The 26462-nt window shown below is 44.6% G+C and overlaps 1 protein-coding gene across 2 annotated transcripts in view; it reads right to left on the bottom strand.

Moving 5' to 3' along the window:
* Window positions 1–26462, bottom strand: part of Atf6 (bZIP_ATF6 domain-containing protein ATf6) — a 50292-nt gene that overhangs the window by 14090 nt on the left and 9740 nt on the right. The window contains exons 3-12 of one of the 2 annotated variants that reach the window (XM_077675634.1): window positions 25074–25211; window positions 20600–20858; window positions 18956–19359; window positions 17996–18073; window positions 17763–17870; window positions 15902–15993; window positions 11403–11708; window positions 8381–8551; window positions 3765–3888; window positions 35–119 (exon numbers count right to left, since the gene is read on the bottom strand). In XM_077675634.1, coding sequence (XP_077531760.1) covers window positions 35–119; window positions 3765–3888; window positions 8381–8551; window positions 11403–11708; window positions 15902–15993; window positions 17763–17870; window positions 17996–18073; window positions 18956–19359; window positions 20600–20858; window positions 25074–25211 — 1765 coding nt within the window. The remainder of the gene's footprint in view (window positions 1–34; window positions 120–3764; window positions 3889–8380; window positions 8552–11402; window positions 11709–15901; window positions 15994–17762; window positions 17871–17995; window positions 18074–18955; window positions 19360–20599; window positions 20859–25073; window positions 25212–26462) is intronic. The other variant, XM_077675640.1, reaches the window with a different exon arrangement.

Here is a 26462-nt window from a genome sequence, read left to right as displayed (position 1 = left end):
ACTTTTCTCGTTTCTAGCACTTGAATATGCTCACCATTGAACTTTCCTGCAGGCATGACGAGTGACATCCTGGGCATCCGAGTCCTATTTTCGGAGTTGGCAGACAGAAGAAGATAATCCTGCAAGAGTGAACAAAAGGGTTGCACATCAAGCTATGTTGGCAGAACACACTGAGAAAGCAAACAAGCAACAAGGGTTGACTTAATCTTCAGATCTCCACCGCACATAGGCAGATGAAAAGAATTTGAGCCTTGACAGGGAATCTACATGCCATTGAACTTCCTGCAGGCAATTCTGCCTGCTCACCCCATTATAAAACCCTTGTTGAACATGTCAGTGAGATGTGTCTATGTAAGCATGCCTGCATCACTTTCACAGCAACTTAAATACTACCCACGGTGCCTTTCCATTTTATTTTAAAGGGACACTGAAGTGAATTTGTCAAGCCCTCGGTTTTGCTTGCACTGCATAGACTGGCTCAAATTAACACACTTTTCATTGTTTATCCGGTTGATAAGTCAGTAATTATTTTATAAAGCACGAAAGAAGAAAAACTGCCATGCGCGGTCTGCGGCGGCCGCACCAACTTACGGCTGTGACGACGGAAGGAGATGCACCTTGATTGGACGATGTCCAAGGTAAGCATTCAAACAAGTTTCGGTTTCGGTACTGTAAAACAACATGCTTGACATCCAACGGCATCGTTGGATGGGCATTCTCAATATCTCAGTAATCATCGTACCGCGCTTCTGCCATGTTGTCGGCTGTAAAATGCCCAAGATAAGCCTCTCAGAACGGCTTGGAATTGTAGCAATCACTGGCCGAGGCCTACGCAGTGGATGAACGCCCTCCGCGTCACCGCAGACGCTCAAATGCCATGCGCTTTTCCCCCATATTTGGAGCTTGCCTCGCATGCCTGTATCGTAAAAAGCATGTTCGCACTAGGCCAAGTGTCTGTTGATTCTGGCCTGTGCCCACTGCCCGAAAGCAGTCGGTGCTTATGGCCACAGCACGCCAACGAGAACTGGCTAGCGCGTCAGTGTCAGTCTGCGCACGTTCTGCGAACTAGTTCGTGGAGCAGTGAACGCTACGGCCCAAAAATGGTGAACTCAGTATAGAAAACATAGGCCGAAAACGAGAAAGTCAACTTACAAAAAAAAAAAAAAAAAAAAAACAATGTATTCTTGGGGATTCGAACTTGTGACTTGCAAAACTGTATACCTAGCACTCCAGACCACTCAGCAACGGGCCAGTGCTGCCAGCATTGGAAATATAAGGTGTATAATTGTATAACCAGTTTACGCTTTTATTTAGTTTTAGCATTTCAAGCAGCTTAGGTGACTATTTGTTGTATAGCGCTTGTGCAGTAGGCGTCCCCCAAATTTCCACAATATCTCACGTCTAGCAATTGCATTTCTTAGACAGAAAAGCGTTCGCAGATGAGTGGTCATGCTGCTGACCGCTGTGCTTGTTCTCCCAGCGCAAAAAAGTGCTTCATGCTCCCTAGTTTTACGCTGTACGGTAAAAGTATCAGTTGGTTTTATTTTCTTAGTACCTATATTAACTTCGCTGACTCTTTTCCCGCCTTCAAGTGGCCTCAGATTTTCCTACTAGCGCACCAGTCAGCGAAGCGTCGCACGTGCACTTGTGCAGCGCTTATGTAGAGCGACCTTGACTTGGAGCTAGATACAGTGTACAAACTAACAAAGTAAAGAAAGGCACACATTCTTCCATTCACAAACGTGTCGTGGCTTCGTTTCAACTGGGCGAACGAATTGCGACGACCCGCCGGCGGCCGGCGGAATAAATGCTGGGCCGATTGGCTCTGCCGGAAGGTCGGCGAGCCGTGCAGTAGCTCAGTCAAGCCAAGTCATCTCCTCCTGACGTCACACGAAAACGCCACAGAAAATGGGTGAGGATGCAGAGAGGAAGACAGCATTTTCGAATTGATTTTTTCAACTAAATAAATTCGTGTAAACGCGCTCAGAATGGTCGAAACATAGCCTATGGACTCCGGACTAAAATTTGCGCTAGTAATCCCGCAATATTTACAAATCCCTTCAGTGTCCCTTTAAACTCCATGTCACCATCTTAATAACTTGGTGCACCCCAAACTTCTAGTATAAAGCTTTCAACCCCAGTGCACCCTCCAACGAAGTGGTCAATTTTAAATTGGACATGCCAAAGCAGCAATTGGCATATAAGTGGGGTCCTTTTGTTTCAGAGCTTTATAATGCTGTAATTTCGCAAGGAAAAACTGAGTGATACTTTTTAATGTTGTAAACCAGAAAAAAATATTCCTAGCTCTCAAACAATCTTTCAGAAATTTGGGTTTGATTTTAATTTGAATAAATATTCAGCATTGTTTCTTTTCAGGCACAAACCTTTGCTCATAAGCAGTCTACACCAGAGAATCGGTAACAGTACAAAAAGAAGTTGCTGAACTCTGCAGTTCAACATGTTGAAATTTTCATCATGCCACGACTGACAGCTGCATCAATAGCTGCATGAATTAGTAATTAATGCTCTCATGAATGCAACAGACTGCTGTAATTTTTGATCGTACACCTGTAGGGTGCACTGGGATTGAATTTTTACGCACATCCCTCATCAAAAACGCAAAAAGGTGAAGGATGTTGGCTAAAGTTGGGGCACTGAACTCGGACAACTAAGAACACGATCAAAAATAGGTGTTGCAGCATGTGACAGCACATCTCCCGACTAGCTACCAGTTGCCAAAGACTGCTCCAGGACCAGTAAATGGCGTCTGCACTAGAGTTTGCGCGTGCTTGAATACCCAATCACTTCTGTTCCTTACAGTCAATCATCCTAATTAATATTTTAGCAGCTTTGATTTCACCCTTCTTAAAGGTTAAACAGTCCTATACCTCATGCGTATTCAAATGAATAAGTTCCAGTACTTGCTTTCACCAATTTTGGTGAAAGCAAGCACTGGCACTCATTCTTAATTTCTAATTAATGGTTTCCGCTTGTGCTGGGTTTCTTTTAAAACTGACACTGCACCTGTTACATGGACTTGTTTTGGGATGGCTTCTCTGCTTGTTCCACAAGCTGAATCCAGTCACCTTGGTCTCTGGTAATATTCTAAGGATTACCTCCTAGTAGGGAGGCAAAATTAACCAGCAAGCTGGTTCTGTATGCTCTTACCAGAGTAAGCACAGCTTAGACATTGTAATTTGATTCTCCATGTGGCATATTTGCTCTTCATTGGGTGCCAATCTTCCTCGTAACCAGAATTTTGCCTCAGGCTACAGTGAGAGCAGATATATTTCTCCAAATAGCAGAATTTCTTGTTTAGAACGAGGAATCACCCAATGCATTTTTGAAACTGGCAAAAAAATATATCAGGTGAGACCGGGTTCATAAGATACATTTCACTAGAAGGTTGTGAATTATGGCGAATACTGGTCGATTTACTGTGGCAATAGAATCTGCCAAAAATGATTCCATGTAGAGCGACAGAAAACCCACATAAACCAGTAAATCACAATTGATTCCCACTTAATGAGACCTTTCTCACCCGAACAAAAAAGCAAAGCCCTTTGCCACACAGCTCATTCACCTGGGATGGCCAGTGAATAACCTGCTGTGAAGCAAAAAATTTGCCCAAGATCAGCCAGTGGAATTTTCCAATGGATTCCCAGAAGTTTTAACATGCAATGAAGTCCACTGCCATCACAAACCGCTTGCTGCCCTGCTTTCAGCCTTTCCTAGCCTTAACACTTAGAGGGCGAGCTGCCTACCCCAGAGAATGAGACGAAGTAGAAGGTGTCGTCTTTCCTCTGGATGGCTTCGTAGAGTTGCTCGTAGCTTCGGCGCAATGCCTGGTATAACTGGAAGTAGTTCTGGCCACGACCGTCAGTCTCCCTGCAATTGAAAACAGTGGCGTTTTATAACGTCCTAGAAAACTGCAATTACGAATGCACAATGCGTAGCATCAAGAGTACGGGGGGAAATGTAGTCACAGAACAAAGATGCTTGCAAGAAGCAAAGGCCCATGGTTGAAGGTACACACACAAAAGGAGGTGGCTAGTACAGGCACTACTTGCACTACATCCTGAAACCACACAATAATACCACATGCCCTGTGACTGGCGTACATAGGGTATTCACTAACATGATTTCAGAATAAAGTTAGTTGAAGTAGTGCCTGTATGATCTGCCTCTTGTGTGCATCTGACATTGTTTAATATGATTTCACTAGACAATATAAACCAACTTAAAGTTTTACTCACTCTCCTTAACATACCAAAATCATTTTTTCTGCAAATAATGAACCTATATTGCACCACTTTAAAATGTACATGATTTTCCTCCGAATGATTCTTGCCAATAAAAACACATTAAAAAACAGCTCAAACATGAAAACTAGCAAAATCGAAATTTTTGTGGTGACTCACAAAACTGATGGAAAAAAAGTGAATGCATCTCAAAAACATAAAATATCACGACTACATGTTAGTGATAATGCGTATCAGGAATATTCATCAGGGGAAAAAAAAAAAGATTTAGCCCCAGCGGTGCGCACACCAGTGGTGCAATGGTCTTCAGATTCCAGGCACGTCTTTGGATCATCCTGAGAAAATCGGCACTCGGTCCTAGTTCCGATCCACAAGAACAATAACTGGTTCATCATGGTTTCAACTGACCACTGCACTCAAACGGGCAAAAAATAATTGTCATCATGGTTTCAACTGACCATTGCACTCAAACATGCAAAAAATAATTGATCAAAAAATTACTCCTTTTATTTCTCGCCAAACAATCAAACACCAAAAGACTACTGCAATGAGTAGTGACAATGCAGTTCATGAAATATTCAGAGATATCCACGGGGAATACCGTATTTTCACGATTCTAACGCGCACCCTTTTTTGCTAAAAGGTAGCCTAATATTTTTGTGCACGTTACAATCGGGCTTATAACCGAAGTAGGCTTTAAAGCAGCCAGCAGCATTGCCATATGGAACGGACACGAAGTCCCCCCAAAATCCAACTCAATCCAAAAAAAACAATCCGTAAACACCACGTGAGTGAATTTCGGCGCACTAACTCCTCCATGGCACGCCGCATACCTTGGTCAGCTGTTGCACGTTTTTTTGTGCTCCTACAATTAGCCCGTCACGCCTAAAATTATGAAGATCAAGGCACTTGAAATCGCAAACAGCTTCAATGTTCCCCGCTATAACTTTATCTCCAGCAGCAGCTGGATAAACAATCTTGTGATTTGGCTTCCACAGCTGGACATGCCAAATAAAATGTCCTCCTTCCAGGTGTGCGGTGTCATGTCTTTTTCATCTGCCCAGAACACTCAGTGTCAAATTATTTTTTCGAATTTTCCTGCGCGATTTTACCCGCGCATTACAATCGGGGGCGCGTTAGAACCACGCAAATACGGAATTCAATCAGAACAAAAAGCCACAGCTACTCATGCTGTCAATGTTTTCAGCTGCGCTACCCATTACGGTCGTCTAAGCTGAAATCGGACTATTCGACGTTGTCTTCTGATTAACTGTCGGAGCCCCAACCACAAAAATCAAATGCAGATATGTTTCCATGAGTGGTATGTTTTTAAATCTTTTTTCTACATTTCATTTTGCCTATTTCTTCACTTTAGTAGCTGCAACTTTGCATAAGAAATCTTACTTTCACAGTAAAGGTAATTTCAACTCATTGCACGAGGTCGCGGGTTCGATTCCCGGCCGCGGCGGCCGCTTTTCTGATGGAGGCGAAAAGCAAAAACGCCCGTGTGTACGAGATTTCGGCGCACGATAAAGATCCCCAGGTGGTCAAAATTAATCCGGAGCCCTCCACTTCGGCGCGCCTCATCGCCTGTGTTGCGTCAGCGCGTTACACAATCAATCAATTTCAACTCATTATGAAAGCCCATTTTCTAAGCTAACCTTTGATTGGTTTTGCGCTAACCTTTGATTGGTTTTGAGAAGTGCCGTGTGCACAATATCAGGGTTCGAAATCATCAATCAGTTGAGATCAACTTTATTCGGGGGCAGATTGGTCTTTGGGGCCAAAAAAATGGTCAAAAAAATTGTTTTCTGGAAAATGGCATTTGTGGCATCCCTGGCTATTTTTCTATAAGTCAGCAAATTTTCTCATCATAAGGCACCATATCTTATTGTAAACAGCATTTTAAAATGCACTCTGCAGCTCAGTTTGTGCAGAATTTGATGGTGAAACAGCACTTTTCTTGCAACGCTAAGCTAGCATTTCACCCCGATATCTCGGCACCCAGAGCAGGTACAACTGTGCTTTTTATACCTAAATGAGTGGAGAATACAATGTTGAAAACAAATTTTCAAGTGGAGGCTTCAGAAGATTATCATTGAGTTCAACTGACATCACCTGTGAGCTATTTCTGGCAGAGCGCGGGAGGAGTGAAGCTCAGTGTGTTGTAAAATGACCAAAAATAGCTAAATAAAAATTCTTTCAACACTGCATTCTTCAGTCATTCGTCTGCCTAGCCACAGGGTAATCGTCATCCTGTATGGAGTGGTTATTTTGTGATTGCGACCGAAAATAATGGCAATTAATCATTAATTATCTAAAAATATAATCAACTTGCAAAAAATCTAATTGCAGATTTGAAATTAGCACAAAAAAACTCCATAATGCTGTGCAGTTTCATAAAAATTGGTTGGTAAATAAAAAAAATAGCTCTAAGACCAGTCTGCCCCTTCAATTAGGTGCCATAAGAAATGAATTTGGAGTACACATAACAGCACACCAGATTGTTCAACACTATAACAGAACTCCCTGCACTATAGCTTTCTTCTGACGACCTTTTTTTAATTGGTGTCAACGCAAACTTTCTTATGTGCACTGCGTGCTTTCACTTTCTTTTTGTTTCAAATTAGCACCAAGATTTTATGCCCTGAAGCTCCATTTTGGCTATGAGGTGCGCTGTAGCAAAGGGCTACAGGGTTAATTTGAACCACCAACAGATCCCACATAAGACAATATTTTGAACAAGCCCCCACAAGCACGAATCGAACCCGCAATCTTGTGCCCAGCAGTACGACACTTTAGCCACTAAGCCACCCCGATGGACACACGTTATCACGTGCTTTAAAACAGACAGGAACGGATTATAGAAGTTAAGTAGTTTGTAGATTAATTTTGTGTTAAGTAATATGTATTACTTGATCCTTTCCTCACCCCCAACATGTTTTTGAAGTTTTCAAGCTACAGTGGAACCCCGCTGATAGCATTTGCGGTCCGCTTCATACGACGGACCCTGGCAGGTATAAACCGGCGTTTTTCCAATTTTTTTACACTGCTTCACCGCCTCCTTTCGACCTTTTTTTTATTCTGAACCTCCATTTGACGCTGCCTGATGTGCAAAGGTCTGCAGGCAGGCCCGACCACTTGCTGAAGAGACGCAAGCACGCAGACGGGTACTCGCCAGCGGAAGTTAACCTTCGGTGACCCCATGCGGCAGCAGAACGCCAACACGCCAACTGCGAGAAGTCAAGTCCAGGTGGCCGGCAGACAATGAATCTGAAGCTCCCACCGAGCCCACGAACGTGGAAACATATGATGCAACCCCACGGCGATGACTGAACACCCGCTTTCTTCGCCTGCTCGATCCAAGTTTCTTCCTTTCACGACGCTCTCGGCTTCTCAGTGTCTTTCAAAGCCGTGTTGTCGCTTCGCTCCTTTCTTCGCGGCCTTTTTTTTCCATCATCACCTGGTACTATCGTTCGTTTCGCTTGGCCTTGGCAGCTCCATGCTCTCACCTTTTCCCCTCTCAATTTTCAATTTGCTCAACCACGTCAGCATTACCTCGCGCGTGCGAGGATCGGGGGCTGGTGGGCTATAAATAGCGCTGGACTGCAAGAGAGGGGGGGGGGGGGGGCAGGCCAGCTCGGACGCTGTGGAGGGGAGGGGAGGGCACAAAATAGGTGCTTGCTTTTTTCTTTTATAAACTAGGGTTTTTAGCTAAAGGTTCGCAAATAACATGAAAACATGCGAAATATAGTCATTTAAATAAGTTCTTAGCCCACCTGTTGTGTGAGACTATCTACTAGGCCGGCATTTACCTGCACCCTGGTCATACGACCTCCCCGGTTTTCCACCGCTTTTGCACGGTCCCTTGAAAGTCGTATTATCAGGGTTCCACTGTTCAAAAAATCCAGAGACATTTCAAGCAAATTTAAAGCTTCATCATATGCAGCAGAGAGCTAGCACATCTCCCTCAGCTCAATGAGAAATGTCATTCTTCAAAAATGCATATGCTTTTCCTCCAAAAGTAAGAGTGGTTGGGTGGTCAAGTTGATCAACCAATTTTGCACAGCTTCAGCTTAAGACTTGCAGTGAAAGGCAAAACAGAAGAGTCTGCGCACCACTTGTCGGCATAGACACCGTCGTCCGTGTACTGAGCACTGAGCACGGTATGGAGTCGAGGCCGCTGCACCGGCGGCCGCTGTTTCGGGGGCGGCTTCTTGCGGTGCTCCGTCAGCCGCATGTTCATGTGCTCCACATGGTGGGCCCAGCCACGCAGCTGGCTTTGCAGCCTGCACCCCAAAGCAGTGCCTTCTTTCAGTGGCCTCGGGTAAAGCGGGTTGGGGGAAGGGTGGTGCGTTTGGATGTCGTAATGGGTTACACAAGCAGTGGCACAGAGGAGCTGAATGCTGAAAGGCAGCAGGAAGAAGCTTGGAATGCAGAGACTGCAGAGTGCCCACTCATCTTGTAACAAGAAAGCACTCCATTCAAACATGGAGAAACTGCTGCTGTGCGCACCTGGCCTTTCAGTTCGCTACTCCTAGTTCTCAGCACTAAATTGTGCTGGTTCTACCAGCCGTTAAACTTGGTGCAACTTAGCCCAGTGAATATACCAGCTCTTCCAGGTGTCCCCTTAAAGCAACCAATTTCTGCCTGCGTAACTAAGAGCCCCATAGCCCTGTGTACACTACAAAAGTTCCTTGAATACCAGCGCAGTCCAAGCTCGGACAAAGCTCACGTAGAAATACAAAACAGCACTTTTCAGGAGCAGGGGTCGGGTCAACATGGGATTAAATCAACTAAGGTGAGATAATCTAAACGAACACTCGATTAAGCAGTGCAGACGGGTGCATATAACTGCATTTGTTGCCTAACTATACACCACACTCGTGGGTAAATAATGCAAACAAAAATATGGCATCAGGGGAGCCTTCCGAGGGCTAAACAGATGGTACAGCCACCATAGTATAGACTGATGCCACAGCTACTAGAGAGTTGATTCTACAAAGTAATATAGACCCCTGTTCTGCTCGCCATTCACTGTAGTTTATTTGCGGTCTACTCAATGCACTCGTCTCATTTCCTCTTGGTTACAACATGCTCTGCTCAGTGCCCTCGGTCCCTCCCGTTCCCGATCGTTACTTGTGCACGCATGAGTGAAAACTAGGCCGCAGACACACTGGCTGCACCACGCAGCTCAAGTGCGGTGCAGTTGAGCCTCCCGCATGCAGAGGAAAGGAAAAAAGAAATTTTGCTATTAAGAAAAAGAAATATTTCGAGAACCATTTATATAGAAGCGGTGAAGACAGCATTGCTATGCAGGTGATCATGGACTGCCAATCATTTAGCAGCTTCGTGCAGCTGACCAGGAAGTGCCAATTGCTGAACGCCACTTCTGTCAAAGGAAGGTGAATAAACAGTGTCACAAAGTGATTACCATAAGTATTCGAATTCAAACGTGCGTAGCGTCAGAGTGTGCCCAGCCCGCAAAAACATCCAATGCCAAAATAAAAGAAGGCTTTCAGGGTTTATCTTTTTGCACAGAATGAAAACACCAACAGCACAATATGTCACAGAAATAGAAAATTTTTTCGAAGAACTTAAGAAAAACGCACACAGGAGATAATTATTTTTTGGTGGGTGTGGGTATGTTATTACCAATTTGCAAAGGTTGCATGCAGCCTGTACAAGGGACTCCTTGAGTCCACACTAATCCTTTCTGCTCCTACCAAATTTAAAAAATGATAAAACTTGCAGACGAGAAGCTGCCGTGTTTACTCGAGCCTTTATTCACTGGCATACTTTGCCTCACCAATCAAGATAAGATTTTTGTACATAAGTGCGCATTTCCACAAAATAAGCTTCCATTGTGAAAATAGCTGCGGGAGTTTGCTTCCCTCGTTCCTTTCTGTCATTTTTACCACAATGAAGTTTCACCACAACAAACCTTTTTGAGAACCCCATAAATTTCTTCATAGTGGGATTTGGCTGCAGTAAATTCAGTTGAGAGAAGCACCCTTATCTGAAGTTACAATTATTCCTAAACAAATACGATCTACAAATACAAACTCGATACTAAATTGTTTGATCACCATTACTTGATGTAAATTTGAATCTTTAATTCCTGTATCCCTAATTTTGAGACATCCCAATTTCGAGTGCAAGATGCAGGCGCAATGTGCAAAGAAGAGCTCTTTGCGACTTTAAATGACGGCATGTTTTTAGCAGTGGAGCTGTTCAAGCTTTCTTCTATCATCATGGATCGTTAACAGGAAATTATCATCGGTGAAGCGGAGAGGGGAAAATGCAAGGCCAAGAAGTGCGAGGGAAAGTGGCGAGGATGCAAGGGGCCGACGAGCAGGCGCTGGGAGTGTGCGCCTCAAGAAAAGAAACGTGGTTAGGCAGGTCCCGGGAATCAAACCCAGGACCTGCACGCCGTGAAACCAGCAACCTAACCATTGGGCCACTCCAAAGGTCCGAGGGATGTGGGGTCAGTAGCGGGGGGAACGAAAACATAATCCTAATGGGCACCCAATTGGAAACAAAAAACGCTCCCATGGTTGGAATCGCACCTGGGACCCTCGCGTTATGAAACTGGCGTCTATCCAATTGCGCTATCATTGCACTCAGGGCGCACAGCATTTCCTTTGGGTTTGTAGCGCGGGTGCTGGCTTTGGACTTTGGCTTGAGTTGAAGCGGACTTTGGAAATTTGGATTATGGACATCAGGTGGGTGGCTTGTGGACTTTGATTTAATTCATTTTGCATGAAGAAAACTCCACCATTTAACCATCTTTTTCTTATGAAAGCAGCAGACCTAGGAAAAGTCAAATTAAAGTTTTGTACGTTCTAACATGTTCCTGAATTGTGTGTTAGTGTAATGGCTGCTCCTGTGGCCTTGTCAAACTGGCATTGCACTAGCTTTTTCTGCAGGGCGCCTGCATCACGTAACTTTGATGTGAAATAAGCTTATAATGACCGCACCAAGCTCTGCGAGACAGCTTCGAAAGGAAAGAGGCAAGCCTCTTGGAGGCAGCAAATCACAAGCAGATGGAAACACATTTATGGCGGTTGCTTGCAGCCACAAACGGTAACCTAAAAAGCTAGCAAATTGAGAGGGCTCTCGGTGGGCATGCAAGATCACCTGAGAGACTCCGTCTGATTGACGTCAGAAGGGCACTTGACAGATCCGTTGCGTCCCCCACTTTGAGCGTCCAGGGCCCCCAGGAATTCAGCCGATGAAGGTTCCGCCTCACTACCCGCGGCTGGGAGGTCGCCAGGAGACTCGGGAACCGGTGGCTGCAGGTCCGGGACAAAGTTGCCCCCGTCGTCCGGCAGCCCCGACTGGGACGACCAGAGCAGGTGACGCCCCAACCGGTGGTTCTGCGCTGCTGCCGGGTACAACTCCTGCTTCCCGCCACTGCCTGCCAGTGGGCCGCGGGACAGCAGGCTTGCAAGAGGGAAAGCATCACAGATGTAACACCACACCTACCTCGCTCAATAAGAAGCAGAAGGCCCAGAGTGGGAAGAAATTGGAGAAGAGAGAGAGGAAACAACCCTGTGCCAGACTTCAGGCACCATGCAGTAATAGTACAAGCAGTGCATGCTAGAAGCTTTCAGTACGGCCTGAGCTTGCACGGTGCACTATGCCTAGACCACCGTCTGACAACACTACAAGCATTCCATTGAAGTGCGTCTGGCCGCGCTAGAGTTACTAACCTAACCTAACTAACCTAACCAAACAAAACCAAAATTAACAATAATTTAGATACATAAAAACTAATTTAAAGAACCAAAACAATAAAAATAACAAAAAAATACAACAACTAAGAAAGAAACAGGCAAGCGCTCAACTCGAACTTGCTCCCCCTGTATTAGAAAGCGAGGACATAACCCCTACACCCCTATGCCACACATTCTAATGGTGACAGCTCTGCCCTGGGAATACAAATGCCATCAGATGGCACTCGAGAAACTGCATGCAAGATAAGGAAAGCATCTGACTACACATATCAGGAATGCCTGCATCTGAATCAAGCACAAATTCCTTTGGTGAAAGTTAGCTGCACTCAGTGCATGCAAGTTCATGTTCCTCTGAAGAGCTCTCTCAACTACAACCCCCTAAATGCAAAATAGGGTAATTCCCGTTTGTCCTTATGCAAGAAAGGAAACTGCCACCTTGCTGCCATGAGGCCTTTTTGTTTTCTTGTCAACAAGATAGCAAGTGAAGCATTACAGCATTCTGGATGTTCCATGGGCATTAGGCAATTGGGCTCAATCATAACAGAGTCAGAAAGTAAGAAAGCAAGATGCAGGTATAGACAGCCAATTTCGTGACAGTTTCTGAAAAAAAGCAAAACTGAAAATTTGATTTTATCACAAAGCTACAGAGCTGAATCCCAAATATTTTCAGTCAGATTTTGGAGCTTTACGCATGAAAACTGTACGTGGGCTTTAGAAAAGGTATGCTGGAGTAAAGGACTACACATCAATTCAGACTGCCTGTGTAACGTACGCCAAAATTTCGACAACGGCATTTTCATTTTTTGCCTTCATCACCAAAACAGCCACAGTGGCTCCAATCGAACCCCCATTCTCGGGCTCAGCAGCATACTGCCTCAGCCACTGAGCCACAACAGTGGGTGAACACTTATACATTCTCTTTACATGGTCGCACAAGAACTATTTGGTAGGTCAAGTGTTATGCCGAGACACAACTATGACATACGAATGAAGACTGCTTAATTTATTATAAGCTCATCAGAAATACAGTTCAGCTGACCCTGAAATTTGCTACATCATTACAAGAAAAAGACATCTGAAATGAATAATAAGTAGGGGTGTGCCAATATTTGAAATGATTGAATATTGAAGCAAACAAAACAATATTGGATTTTGGTTTGAATCGAATGGCTATATATTTGAAAATCCTGAATTTTTTTTGCCACAAGGAACTCTGCTGCATAATATTATGCCTTGTTGAAAGCCATAAATGCCCCGCTAAAAACGAACCAAAAATATATTCTTTGCAACAAGTGAACTAATTGGGCACTTGGTGAATTGCACTTAGAGCGTCTGCAATCAACCACCGCAAAGATGCACCGACTGCCTCCGCTAGTGGTGTCAGGCATTTCCTCAATGCACCAGTGACTTGCAATTAAAGGGCAAGGCAAGGGTGCTTAGAAGCCCCTCCTATCCCCTTAGCATTAGGCCAGCTCCGCTCTGGTGCTTTTCTTTTGGCATCCTGAAAATGTGGTCTCACTAAAGCTGCCCTGGTCAGCACTCTCTAAGAAAGCCTAGATGTGTACTGCCATAGTCTTTCGACAAATCCCCAGTTTTATGGTCAAATGATGCGCAAAGCTGATCCTTTTTAAACCTGCAATGTTCCCTTTTACTTCTCTTCGTATTCCATATAGGACACCAGGAAAATGGCGAGCTTGCCAAGCTCGTGCCAATTTTAGTCCAACTCTATACATTTACATTAGACTTGAACTGCCCTGTGCAGAGCCCGTATTTAAGATTCTTGACGGTGCACCAAATATATATTCTTTCTCACGAGTCTTAACTGGTCGGGCATTTGGTGTACTGCACTTTGAGCACCTGCGATCGATTGACACAAACATATGCCGCTATTGCCTCCGCTAGCGGGGACAGGCTCTTCCACGATGCTGCTTAGGAGCCTCTCGCATCTCCTTGACATTAGGCAAACTACACCCTCATGCTCCTCTTTGGGCATCCTGATAACCTGGTACCACTCAGGTGTGAACTCCCTCGTAATGGAGAGAAAAAAAAAAAAAAAAAAAAAAAAAAAACCTCTGCATTGTTAGTACTAAAAGGAACCCGCGAGCATGTGCCACTGGGATGATGCCACCACTCCACTAGGGCATGGCTGCGAGGTTTCTAAAATAAGAGAAATATTTCCCACGTTGCATAAGCCCTTTACTCCGAGTTTACTTTCTAGAATTGACATGAACATTCAAGCCTGTTAAACACAGCTTGGCAGAATATATACATTCATTGCCCTAACACTGGAACACCCAGGTTAAGGTCACCACATAAAACATTGATTTATTGTAGGGTTTAACGCGCCGACGCAACGCAGGCGATGAGGCGCGCCGTAATGGAGGGCTCCGGATTAATTTTGACCTCCTGGGGATCTTTAACGTGCGCCGAAATCTCGTACACACGGGCATTTTTGCTTTTCGCCTCCATCAGAAAAGCGACCGCCGCGGCCAGGAATCAAACCCGCAACCTCGTGCTCAGCAGTGCAACACCTTATACCCCTGTCACATGGGCACTTTCAATCGTGATTGAAGTGAATCGCGATCGAATTTTCGAGCGCGCTCGACGCACTGCCGCTGCTACACGGCCCGTTTCAATCGCGATCGAGAAGTTGCACCGGTTGCGCTCGTGTACGCCAGATGGTGTTAACAATGTACTTAAGGCCAGCGTCTGGTAACTTCGCGCGGTCGTAGGTATGCGTAACTATGTAAATGTTACCCAACGCTTATTTCGGTCAAGTTATTTGACACAATTTGCGGCATTAGTTGAAGTTGTAACCTTCTGTGCCATTGCTGAGCGGGGACGAGAGTATCGCCGCTTTCGTTCGATCGAGTTTGAGAAACCAGGATTGAGTTTGAGCGGGACCGAGCTCGATCGCGTTTGAAACTGCCATGTAGCAGCGGCCCGATTCGGATCGACCTCGATCCGGATCAACTCAATTGCGATTGAAAGTGCCCGTCTGACAGGGGTATTAGCCACTGAGCCACCGTGGCGGGTCACCACATAAAACAAAAGCTGCCCCATACTATAATACCATAAATAAACCTGCAGAAAAATTTTGCAAACCCTTTTAAACGAGCCTTTTATTTTTCCAGAGGCTTGAAGCATGCTTGAAAAATTGCAAGTTTCAGTTCTCTTATTGGGAATTGCTAAATATTCACTTCAACTCAAAAATACTATTTGCATCGATTCACAACTAGAAGCAAAATCATTATTCCCTTCGCATTCACTTCAAACTCAAATATCGCTATTTGCACACCGCTAATAATAAGTAACAATATAATTACGCAGTTCAAGTAAGGTGTTACTGTACACAGTCAGAACTGACAGCTAGCTAGGTGTGTGGTGTTCATTTGTGCAAGCAAACAAATGACAGCAAACCAAATTATGTCATGATCTAATGGAGATTCAATTTATGTATGCAAGCAAGACTCGTCTGGTTCACTTGTGCCATCAAGCGAGCCCAACAGGATCTTTCTCGTCCTCTGCAACATGTCGTTCCTCAGACTCACATACAGCCCAGCTTATAAAGCTGTGCCCAGTACACCTCTGCGGGCGTGTGCAACTTGGTCTGTGTGTGTAACACTGTGCTACAGTTCAGAGTGGGCGCACAGATTTTTGTGGTTGACCTTACCAAAGTTGATTGAGTTCATAAGATTTTGCATAAAGCATTGTTCTGCATACCTCTGTCCAATACCCCATTGTGGGTACTGCTACTCCGTGAACATGGAATACACAAGGTTTAAGCACATGCAAACTTTTTCTGTAGCTGACGACTTAGTGCTTGCAGACTACAAGAAAATCCCCCCCCCCCCCCCCCTTGCATCCAAAGTAAAGTAGAGAGATCTAATACAGGCTTACCTAAAAGGTGCAAAGTTAAGAGTCAGCAAGAACATGATGGCCATGACAGCCGTAGTCTTCTTGGCGGTAGGAACTGAAGCCGCTTTATGAAGCTGAAATCAAACAATAGACCTTATGTCAACCTCGTAACAACGGGGCATTTACGGCACCCATAGACTAATGGCATGCTTGTAAACGGAGGGGGAAAGGTGTAGGCAAAAGATGTATATGCATTAAAAAATCCATTTATGCTTGCACTTTTGAGGTGATATCCATGTACTGTGCAAGATACACAGAACAGCAATGAAAGGCCCTCTGAACAGCCATATGCGATGTATTTAGCGCAAGTGGCAAATGAAGATACCAGCAAACTGCACTGCTGCTACGCTCACAGTGCGCACATGCGGCGACATGTCACTAGGCTGTGCCAGCCAATGGCCGCCCAGCAGCACTTGCTGATGCCTATGCAACCAATTCTGCGTGACACCACAACGAGACTGAATGGAGTAGTCAGATAGAATAAAAAATTCAAATCAGTCTGTTTTATGCACCAAAGCTACATTTTTCACTCTGAGGCATAGTGGAGGGCCCAAAGACTAATTTCAACCAGCTTCGACCAAAATTTCAACGCACAGACATTTTCATTTTTCGCATCGATCTTGGAGGGTCAACAGGTGACCACTGGCAATGGTTGATGGCAGTTGCGCTGGGAATTTCTGGCATTCCTCAACTTCTGTCCATCTCGCTAAATCACCTAGTGACAACAAGTCGCATGGCCAGGTTGTTTTGTAGATATGACCTTAATTGGCGCATTATATCTGCCTAGCCTAGACAGCATGAGCACATTTAATGATGGGGAACTGCTCTCCGTCAAAGAAGGCAAGTGAGCTATCGTGAATGTACTGTACCTCTGCACCCACCTTGTGAAATGTAAAGCAGCAATTTGTTGAAATGGGAGGGATGTTACAGTACAACAGTGAAAATTACATTTATGCCGTACCAGGGCGATTTCCCAAATTAGGCCATTCTTTTATTTGCAAGCTGATCACAGTTTCACACTATTCACGGCAGTCATGCCATAGCTTTAAAACCAAGTTTTACTTCACTTACAGATTCCGAGGAAGCAAGAGCCAGCCAACACGTTTGTTTCACAAGATTTGGCACTTCCGCGGAAATATTTTGACACCCAATTTTTTGCGAATCGAAGGCGATTTGCAAAAGACAAAAATTAAGCCATTTGCAGCATGTTTTCTGCCATTAGAAAGTGGACCCAAGATAAAGAAGTTACTTAATTGGCTGTCGAAAGTTTTGTGTTGGCTCGAAGAAAAAGGTGGGATCTGACCCAACATTTTCTTTTCTTGATAGCTCTAAACAATGGCACACACATACACTAATCAGAAAGAAAGATCGAATGTACTACCTTTTTCCACATTTTTCTAAGATGCTGAAATTCTAAAAAAGATTATATTTTTCTGCATGCACATGAAATTCTGTGGCACAAAAATAAAAGCTTAGAATAACCAATTAATAATTGCAATGGTACTTAATAACTATGTTGAATCACCATAACTTGGACATGGTTTTTAAGTGAGACAGCTTTTTATGCCACCGAATTCCACTTACCACTTTTAAAACGAGGTTGAGCATTCTTAGAACAGTAAACAGAGCAAGTCGGTACAGATGCACAGTGAAAAACACACACAAAAGAGGAGAAAACTGAAGCGCAGTCGATTTCCCCGTCTTTGGGCCACACTTTCGTTGCACAGCTTCTCAGAGAATGGTTGAGCACTCAGCAGCTTTCCCACTTCCTCCAACACTCCCTCCACACCCCGTGCTCGGTTCATGCAAGCAGGTTTCAATGCGCAAAAATGCAAACACTTGCCTGGCTTTCCAGCTGAGCCACTCGTTGACGAAGCTGTGTGTTCTCCTGCTTCAGACGGGAGTTCTCGTCCGTCAGGTCGCGCACATCATGCTCCAACTTTTGCAGGTACTGTGTGGAAACAAGAGGGGAGTGACTGACAGAGTGGACACCGTTTCAGCGCATGTGGCCAGCGGGAACCAACATGCGGTACCGGCAAAGAGAAGGAAGAAGGCAGGACAAGTGCTGCACCCCACCTCTTTCCTTTTCTTGCGGGATAGACAGGCAGATTCCCTGTTTTTTATCATCCTTTGCTGCCTCTTGATAGCCTTGGCCTGCAATCAAAAAACACACTTTCAATGCAGCAACGCCCCGGCAACAACTTAGGCTTAAAATGGAAGTTTTGTTTGCACTTCATAGCAGCACACAGAAGTATGCACCAGAGGACTAAAGGGGCAGTGCTGCTAGAACACAAACGATGAATAGGGTAGTCAAAATGACAGCATTCCTCAGCTGTACAGTAGTAACACTAACACAGCAGGCAACAAGGTTCAGCCATAATAAAAAAAAAGCAATACTAAAATGTTAAGATTGAGCAAACAAAAAAAAAGGCAGGATACAAAGCAATAACTGCCGATCTGTTAAAGAACGGAGAAAATACTGTACAAGAAAAGTTTTCAAAGGCACACAGACTGCCTCAGGATGTACCTGTGCACAGAAAACTGTCAGCAAAATTCATGACAAAATGTCCAGAAAAGTCAACGCCAAGCAGCTAAATATATATATATATATATATATATATCTCGTTTGGCAAGCTTATAAGCTCAGCCTAATTTACGTTTGCTTTTGCCTCCCTCCGCCAATCGCAGAGCTGGCTGGAATGACATCATAGGTTCTGTTGCGGGAAATGAGCTACTGGGTCGCATGGCCGTTCCCTTTTTTCCTAATTATGCAGCTTATTTGAGCGAAGTTTACGTTAAAAGTGGTGTCAGTACGATTCTAACAAGGCAATTTTTAGAATGAACCAAACTTGTGTTTTCTCTTCATGGCTCCTTTAAGGAACGGGGACAAAGATAGGATGTTCCGTCCATACTTTTTCTTCGTCCCCTTGTTGTAGTGCTGCCCCAGCACTGCAAAGAAGGCCCTTTACTGCCCTCTGCATTGTACAGGCACTGCATGGCAAGGCATGAAATTCCACGAACGGCAGGAACGCTTACGTCGTTGACTTGCTGGAGCAGCGAAGCCGTATTGGGAGACAAGGCTCCATTGACAACGGCGAGGGGCTCCGTCTTGATGATGGGCACACCACTGCTAGTGGCCACCTGGCGACCCACAGAGGCCGCAGGGATGACGGGGCCGACGGGCGTCACCTTGACTCGCCCCACGGTCGACGGGGCTGCCGCTGGGGAGGGAATGACGACCTTGGAGGCCATCACCACCGTGGTGGGGGCCCCGCTGGCGCCTATCGTGGTTGGCACATAAGGAAACCCGTTACGGGCTGGAACATGGGTGAAGTTGCCCTGGGCTCCAGACACCCCAGGGCGTGCAGTTGAAGGGCCCGCTCCAGGGACTCTGGCTGGTGGAGCAGCTGGAGCAGCTCGGGCAGCCCTGGCTGCAGCCACTGCAAGTAGCGGGCACCAGTGTTACGATTTGCAAGCAAGCCCACTGCAGACTGGCCGCACCGCATGCAGAAAAAAGATTAACTGTAACCCCACAGCCTGCAGCATGTAATTAATTTTGTTTTCTTCCTTGCCAAAAAACGAATTTGCCCGCGAGGCATGGACTAAACGTCATATCCCAAGAATCACAACATGCTCAGCTATGCAGAAATATGACAAATTTCATTTGAACAAATATTAGCTTTACTAGAATTAACAAGCTAGGCAGTAAGAAGATGCGCCTGTGACTCCTGAAAGCAGTTAGTGCATGCCCAGGCCGGACAGTCATGAGAGCAACCAATTTCACCCCAGAACGAGAAATTATGAAGAATGGACAGTACACCGAAAGAGTTATGTGCAGCCATTCGCAGAGCTACATACCCACTACAAGTTTATCCTATCACTGAAAAAACTTCCGGCGACTTACAAAAGCCTCAAATTTTACATGGCGCTTGTTGAAGCAGAACTACAAGCCTCAGCTTTGCAATCCTGTAATTTCTACCACCTCGCCAGTCAAGTCCCAGATTCCCAAGAGAAAAAGATCATTTCGATTTTCGCTTTCATTGCTAGCAGGCTTTCGCAGGCAGCCAGTGTACAAGACTTATCAAAACACAGAATTATTTCATAAGCAGCAAATAAAAAAATGTTTGCAAGCAGGGGGTATATTGAGTTGTCTGACAGTTCAGTACATTGAGCTGTCCAACAAATGGCAACTTTTTATCCTGCCTAAACAGTGCGTAGCATCAACACACCGCTGTCCCCCCTGTGGAGTAGTACCATCTTGATTAGCAGTCATAATGAAGACAGCGGCCATTACGGTCCACTCAAGCAGCGAGGGCAGAGCCAGGAAAAGCTACTTGGGCTGTCTGCTTTTAGGGGCACCCTACCTCAAGACAAGGGCAACTTATTTTTAACACAGTGTTTTTCGTCAGTGTAACAGAAATCGTTGCGACGATGTGCAGTCCCCATCCACTAATGTGCATTTAATTTGCAAGGATGAAGGCAACATGAGGAACAAGGAAGCTTCCCACCGACAACAGCACCTCGCCCTCCACAGCTTTAACTTAACTTACACTACCCTCCCTCTATCCAGCTTTGGAGCCCTTTTTACCAAAGCCCAAAGCACTGGCCCTCCCGCAGAGGCGCCCATTTCCCACCTAGCCGCCACTTGCAAGGCATGCAGTAGGAACTAGCGCCACTTACGCGCGCTTTCCACCCTCGGGGGCAGAGTGACCTTAACCACAGCAGGCACCACGAAGGGTCGCGGCTTCACCAGCTCCGTGGAGGCCGACTCCACCGCGGCGGGCAAAGAAGTCGGGGCGGTGGCTGTGGGCGGAGGGCTATCCTGCAGGTAGGTGGGCGAGCTGGAACCACTGTGCATGGGCGGCGTGTCTGGAGGCGTCTCGGGCACGGGGCCACCCGCGGTGGGGCTGTGCGGCTGGCTCGGCTCGCTCATGTGCACCTGGAAGAACCAGGGGAAAAGAAGGTGCAGCACCCCGTGGCAAGGACATGCGGCTGACGCAGAACACAGCACCTTCAAGCCCTGCTTCAAGCTCCACTTTCTGCGGCATGGCGAAAGAACAGGCGCAGCACTGGCTGGACCGGGTATCAAGGGCAAAACAGAAGTGCCCTCCTATCATTTACTGCATATTTGGAACTGTGCCCAAAAACAGTTTAGCAACTCGATTTTATTATCTGAAAGAACATATACATATATGAAGGCTTTGCAACTAAAGTTCATCACAAAAGACGCATATATGAATAGCGTTACGTGACCTACAGTAGTACACATGCGCAAGGGAAAATTCCCTTCAATCTTTTTCTCGGATAAAACGAACAAAGTCACCCTTCTGTGGCGAAATATGGAAAGCTTGCACCAACTCTCTTGGAACCTGATTTTTGCAAGAAAATGAAACATCAATGTTGCTGAAACATTCTCAACTAGCCAGGCTTTCCACGGTGCATCATTTACTTCTCGCTTGAATGCCACACTTACTTTCCAATGCTTTACGCATGCCAGAATCTGTTCCCGATTGTGGACAAATACGAACCATACACACAATTTCTCCAAAATCATGGGTAGTGGACATCCACGTAATGGCACAGTTTAGGGGATACGGAAGTGGTAATAACTGAACTTCAGTACACTAAGTCACGCTATTATGTGGGTTGCATAGAAAGAGATCCAGACATGTTGTCGGATTTTCCCACGATATTTTCCCACTCCCACTGCACATAGGTAGGGAGAAACGAATTAAACTTGTTTTTAAGGCTATTTGCAAGGCTAAATTTAAGGCGGTCACAGTTTTGCTCAACTTAAGCCTCACATGGTATAAAATATACAAGGTGCCCCAGCTATCATGCACCAAGATTTAAAAAAAGAGAAATTGTGCAACTCGAAGAAAACCTAGTGCATAATGTTTGCAGTACTGTGAAGAAGCGGAGAATAATTTTTTCGTTAATGAGACTTAATTAATTGTAATTAATTATCTAACTCGAGAAATACTGTCCTAATCACTAAAGTGTCAATGAGGCACTTGTAGGTAACCACGAGGGGCATCTAACTGCGCTATTTTCAGCGACGAACTAATTGCATACTCATTTATTTTGACTGATAAAGGAAACCCGCGAAATATGAAAAATACCACGTGACGACGCTTACGCGCGCATTGTAAAGCAGCGTCCCCAAACAAAGCTGATTGAAAGCAACTGCTTCGCGTGTTACCCGCCCGAAGAGACAGCGCATCACCTTGATAATAGCATACATGGAAGGAGCAGCAGCAGCAAGATTCGCGGGACGCGTGTGCAGATAAGGAACAAACTCGGTTGCGATTTCTTCTTTCTTTCTTTTGTCTATTTCATTCTGGCTAACTCAGAGGCAGCCTGTTTGAGGGCGTTGCTTTACGGTGCGCGCGGAGGCGCCGTCACGTGGTATTTTTCATATTTCGCGGGTTTCCTTTATCAGTCAGAATAAATGTGTACGCAATTAGTTCATCACTGAAAATACCGCAGTTAGATACCCCTCGTGGTTACCTTCAAGTGCCTCATTGACACTTTAGTGATTAGGAGAGTATTTCTCGAGTTAGATAATTAATTACAATTAGTTAATTAAGTCTCATTAAAGAAAAAAATACTGTCCGCTTCTTCACAGTACTGCAAACATTATGCACCTGGTTTCTTTCGAGTTACGCCTTTACTCTCTTTTTAAATCTTGGTGCATGATAGCTGGGACACCCTGTATAACCAGTTAAACACACATGAGAGCACAAAGGAGTTGTGCACATACAAAAACAAAACTCTCCTTGCATTACTAACACAGGGACTATTTAAATGCTCTTTTTATGAGGCATTAAGATTAGATAACTTCATGCTGGCATATGATTTATTTACTCATAAACCCCTGCTTCTTTCCATGAACAAAAGAAAACTGCAACCTTCAGACAGCAAGAGAAAATATATGCCGACTATGCTGGCATGTTAGCATGCATAGCTTTATGGATACAGTAAATCTTGACGATTGATTGATTGTAGGGTTTAACGCGCCAACGCAACGCAGGCAATGAGGTGCGCCGTAGTGGAGGGCTCCGGATTAATTTTGACCACCTGGGGATCTTTAACGTGCGCCGAAATCTCGTACACACGGGCGTTTTTGCTTTTCGCCTCCATCAGAGAAGCGGCCGCCGCGGCCAGGAATCGAACCCGCAACCTCGTGCTCAGCAGCGCAACACCTTAGCCACTGAGCCACCGCGGCGGGTATCTTGACAATTGAGACCCAGTTATTTCAAAATTTGGATTGAATACAATTATTCGAGCAGTCGTGGCATTTCCTACGCAAATTCAACCACATCATTTAAACAGCCCGCGCGGCTCTATCTGGATAATTTGTAGTTTCCAGTTGAGAGCAATGTGCCCAGCAATGAGCATCTCTGAGGTAGCAAAGTCTATCTTTTGGCTACAATTCAGCTTGCCTTCAGTGGTGTTGAAGCGTGAAGGTGCAGCCAGTGAAATTACTTGAAAATTAAAAGATAAAAGTTACACAGTAAGTACGAAAACTTTCCATTTCATCTTTACGACAATATACTATGCAAGTCTGTGGTGTGCAGTTTTTTGCTATCAAGCCCATTTATCCACTCTCTGGAAGTCAAACATGTGGTATGTATTTGAAGGTGATGAAGTGAGGTCTGATTCCTCCCTTACAAACACGAACACCAGGCTCCTTACAAGTACTGCCTGAAAGCCGAAACTGCATCGCACATACTTTTGTCCTCGATACTGCAGTCACATCACGATCACAGCCGTACTCCGTTCTGCATGGTGCAGTGCCTCCTAACTTTGGACGCTGCATAGGAGGTTGCATAGCCTTTTCAACAAAAAACACAATGGGGGCTCTTTTCTTTCAAGTTATTGCCTAACAGAAAGTGAAACACCTCATACGACCAACACGGAAATCACAATAACATGTCAAAGGGTGGTTCCTGATGGGGTTTCTGGACAAGCAGACATAATGCAGTGAATGCAAGATGTATACAAAGCCAACTGTATGCAATCACCCCCTTATCTCCTACTCTGATTCATCATTCCCCTTAGTCCCCAAAGCTTTCAATGCTCCTAAAGTACTAAAGCCTTGACCCAGAAGAAACTTGAAATTAACACCCTCATGGGGCAGCAGCAATTCCAAGGATTCCTAACTGAGATTATCATAAGTAAAACCTTTTTCAGAGCAACAATTCTCGACGATCAAAAAAAAAAAGGGGGGGGGGTGCTTTGAAAGTGTGCAGCTGGAAAAAAAAAAAAAAAAAAAAAGGAGTTCGACAATGTGAGTGGTCGCTTTTGTTTGTTATGAATGCCCCTCAATTTCTTAATCTGAAGACATTGGGTTTAAGAATACGAAATGCCTCAATATCATGGCATTTTCACAGCAATTCCAGGAAGGTAACGCGGCTGTCGTTGCAGAGCGGCCATCTTGTTGGCGCACCAAGATGCCCAAGAGCGCTCCGGTGAACCCTCAGGTTAAATGAAATGCGCCCCATCAGTTCCCCCAGAGTGGCCTCTCGGCATGGGGCACAGGTTTACTCAAGTATGCATCTGAGACGCAGTCGTGGCCTGATGTCCACCCCGTAAAGCAGGTGCCCAGCAAGCAGAGAACAGTACAGACCAGCACAGCAACAATACGTGGTGCAAGAAGCAAATGCACAAGTGCTTTTCCTTACCATAGGCTGGTACAGCTTACCAACATAAAATTGGCCACCACAGGACAGGAAGAGGCAACACAACACACACACCAAAATTAATAAAACAATGTGGATATTTCTGCCCTTTCTGTTTAGTGACAAACACAAATGTAACAAACGAATTAGCAAACATGCACAGGCGTGTTAAAAACTGTACATGACGACGATTCTGAAGCATCGAAGAGTTATTTAGTGTTCTCATTTTTAATGCTCATAATGAGAGCATTAAAAAGGTTGCGAAGTGTCTCAACTAACTTTAATGCGGAAAGTTAAAGAGGGTTTCATTCTGTAGAGATAGTGCCGGCCCTTCTTAAAAAGTCAGGTGCAAACAAATCTGCGAAAGGACGCAGCAGCCCTTCAATGCTCGTACACTATGAAGTTCACTGGTCCAATCTCATTAGGGTCCAGGCAATAGAAAATGAAAAGAAAGTAACGAGCAAACTTACATTATTCAGAAATATACTGGGGTCTGCACAGTATTTGATTTTTTCAGATTCCATCTTGAAGCCAGAGGAATAGTTTCCATCGTCACTGTAGAAAGTTTTTTCCATGTTCTCAGTGTCTTCCACTTCCATTGCAGAGGCCTGCAAACAGTGAATATTAACAAGAATGTTCTTATTCTAATTCCATTAACACATAAATGCAGCCTTGCTGTGGCACCTCAAAAAGCAACTTGTGCCACCTAATAAGGAATCAGACAATGAAGTCGACTGTGATTACCTTGGTTTATCAGTTAGGGAAAGCAACTTTTAAGAACTACTATAAGAAACTGAAATTTACTCTGACATACTGAAATATGTGCTAAACATTTTCTTTTTCATACTGCACCCCCCCCCCCCCTTCTTTAATCTATGGGAAGCCACTCAAATCACTGTTTCAGTTTTTTTTTTACTTACAAGCTTTAATTTCCCAAAAATTTAAAATTAACTGATGTCTACACAGCACAACGGGCAACTTCGATAACATTCTAACTAGGAAAAATGACAATCTTCTTACCCTGCCATTAGAAATTTGTACAATTATACAAGCTTGTAAAAAACCTTTCCGAAAGCCTCAACAGCCTAGCTTGAGACAGAATTCTAATATCGTAATTGTTTCCTCACACAAAAAACCAGCCAAAACAACAAAAAGGAGCATGAACGAGATAACACATGATCAGGCAGCCAGGGCAGGGTTCTTATTAACAAAATAAAATACCAACAGCCAGTCTTAGACAGTGAACTGCTTCTTCAGTGGAACTAAATCTAAATGAAATATAAATTCTTCCCTAAATTTGCGCACTTTTTCCAATTGCATACGTGAAAATAGATATGGTTTATGGTGACATATTAAGTTCCGTATCCTTGTTTTTTTGTTTTTTTTTTGCTAAAATTTTACAAAAGTATTTCAAAGTGAACTTTTCCCCCGAACAATCATTGTTTAAGGGAATTCGCTAACTTTCGACTCACACAAAATCCAGTGCCTAATTTTGTTGACTGGGGTTAATCAGATGTAAACAAGAATATATCAGTCTCAAATTCTAACGAATTATTGACTGCAAAATTCAATTCAAACTTCAAATAAGCAAAGCGGCACTTGAACTTCATTTGCTAGATCTACTGCCACTAACCACCTTCATAAAAACTACTGCCGACACATTATTTTTTTTTAATTGAGCAAGTCTCTCTTGTGTCGCCCAACACAACCTTGCAGTAGGTATTTCTCTCAAACAGGGGCACCACTAGATGCCCCCCCCCCCCCCCCCCCCCCTCCTAGTCTTGTTAAAGGGACCCTGCAACACTTACCATCGACTACTCGGAATGTATTTTGAGGTAAAGTCTATTGTCCCAGCAATC

Source organism: Haemaphysalis longicornis, unplaced genomic scaffold (assembly GCF_048455015.1).
Source record: "Haemaphysalis longicornis isolate Haplotype H1 unplaced genomic scaffold, Haemaphysalis longicornis Haplotype H1 scaffold_1, whole genome shotgun sequence".
Lineage (NCBI taxonomy): Eukaryota > Metazoa > Arthropoda > Arachnida > Ixodida > Ixodidae > Haemaphysalis > Haemaphysalis longicornis.
This window is presented reverse-complemented; position numbering and strand designations above follow the sequence as displayed.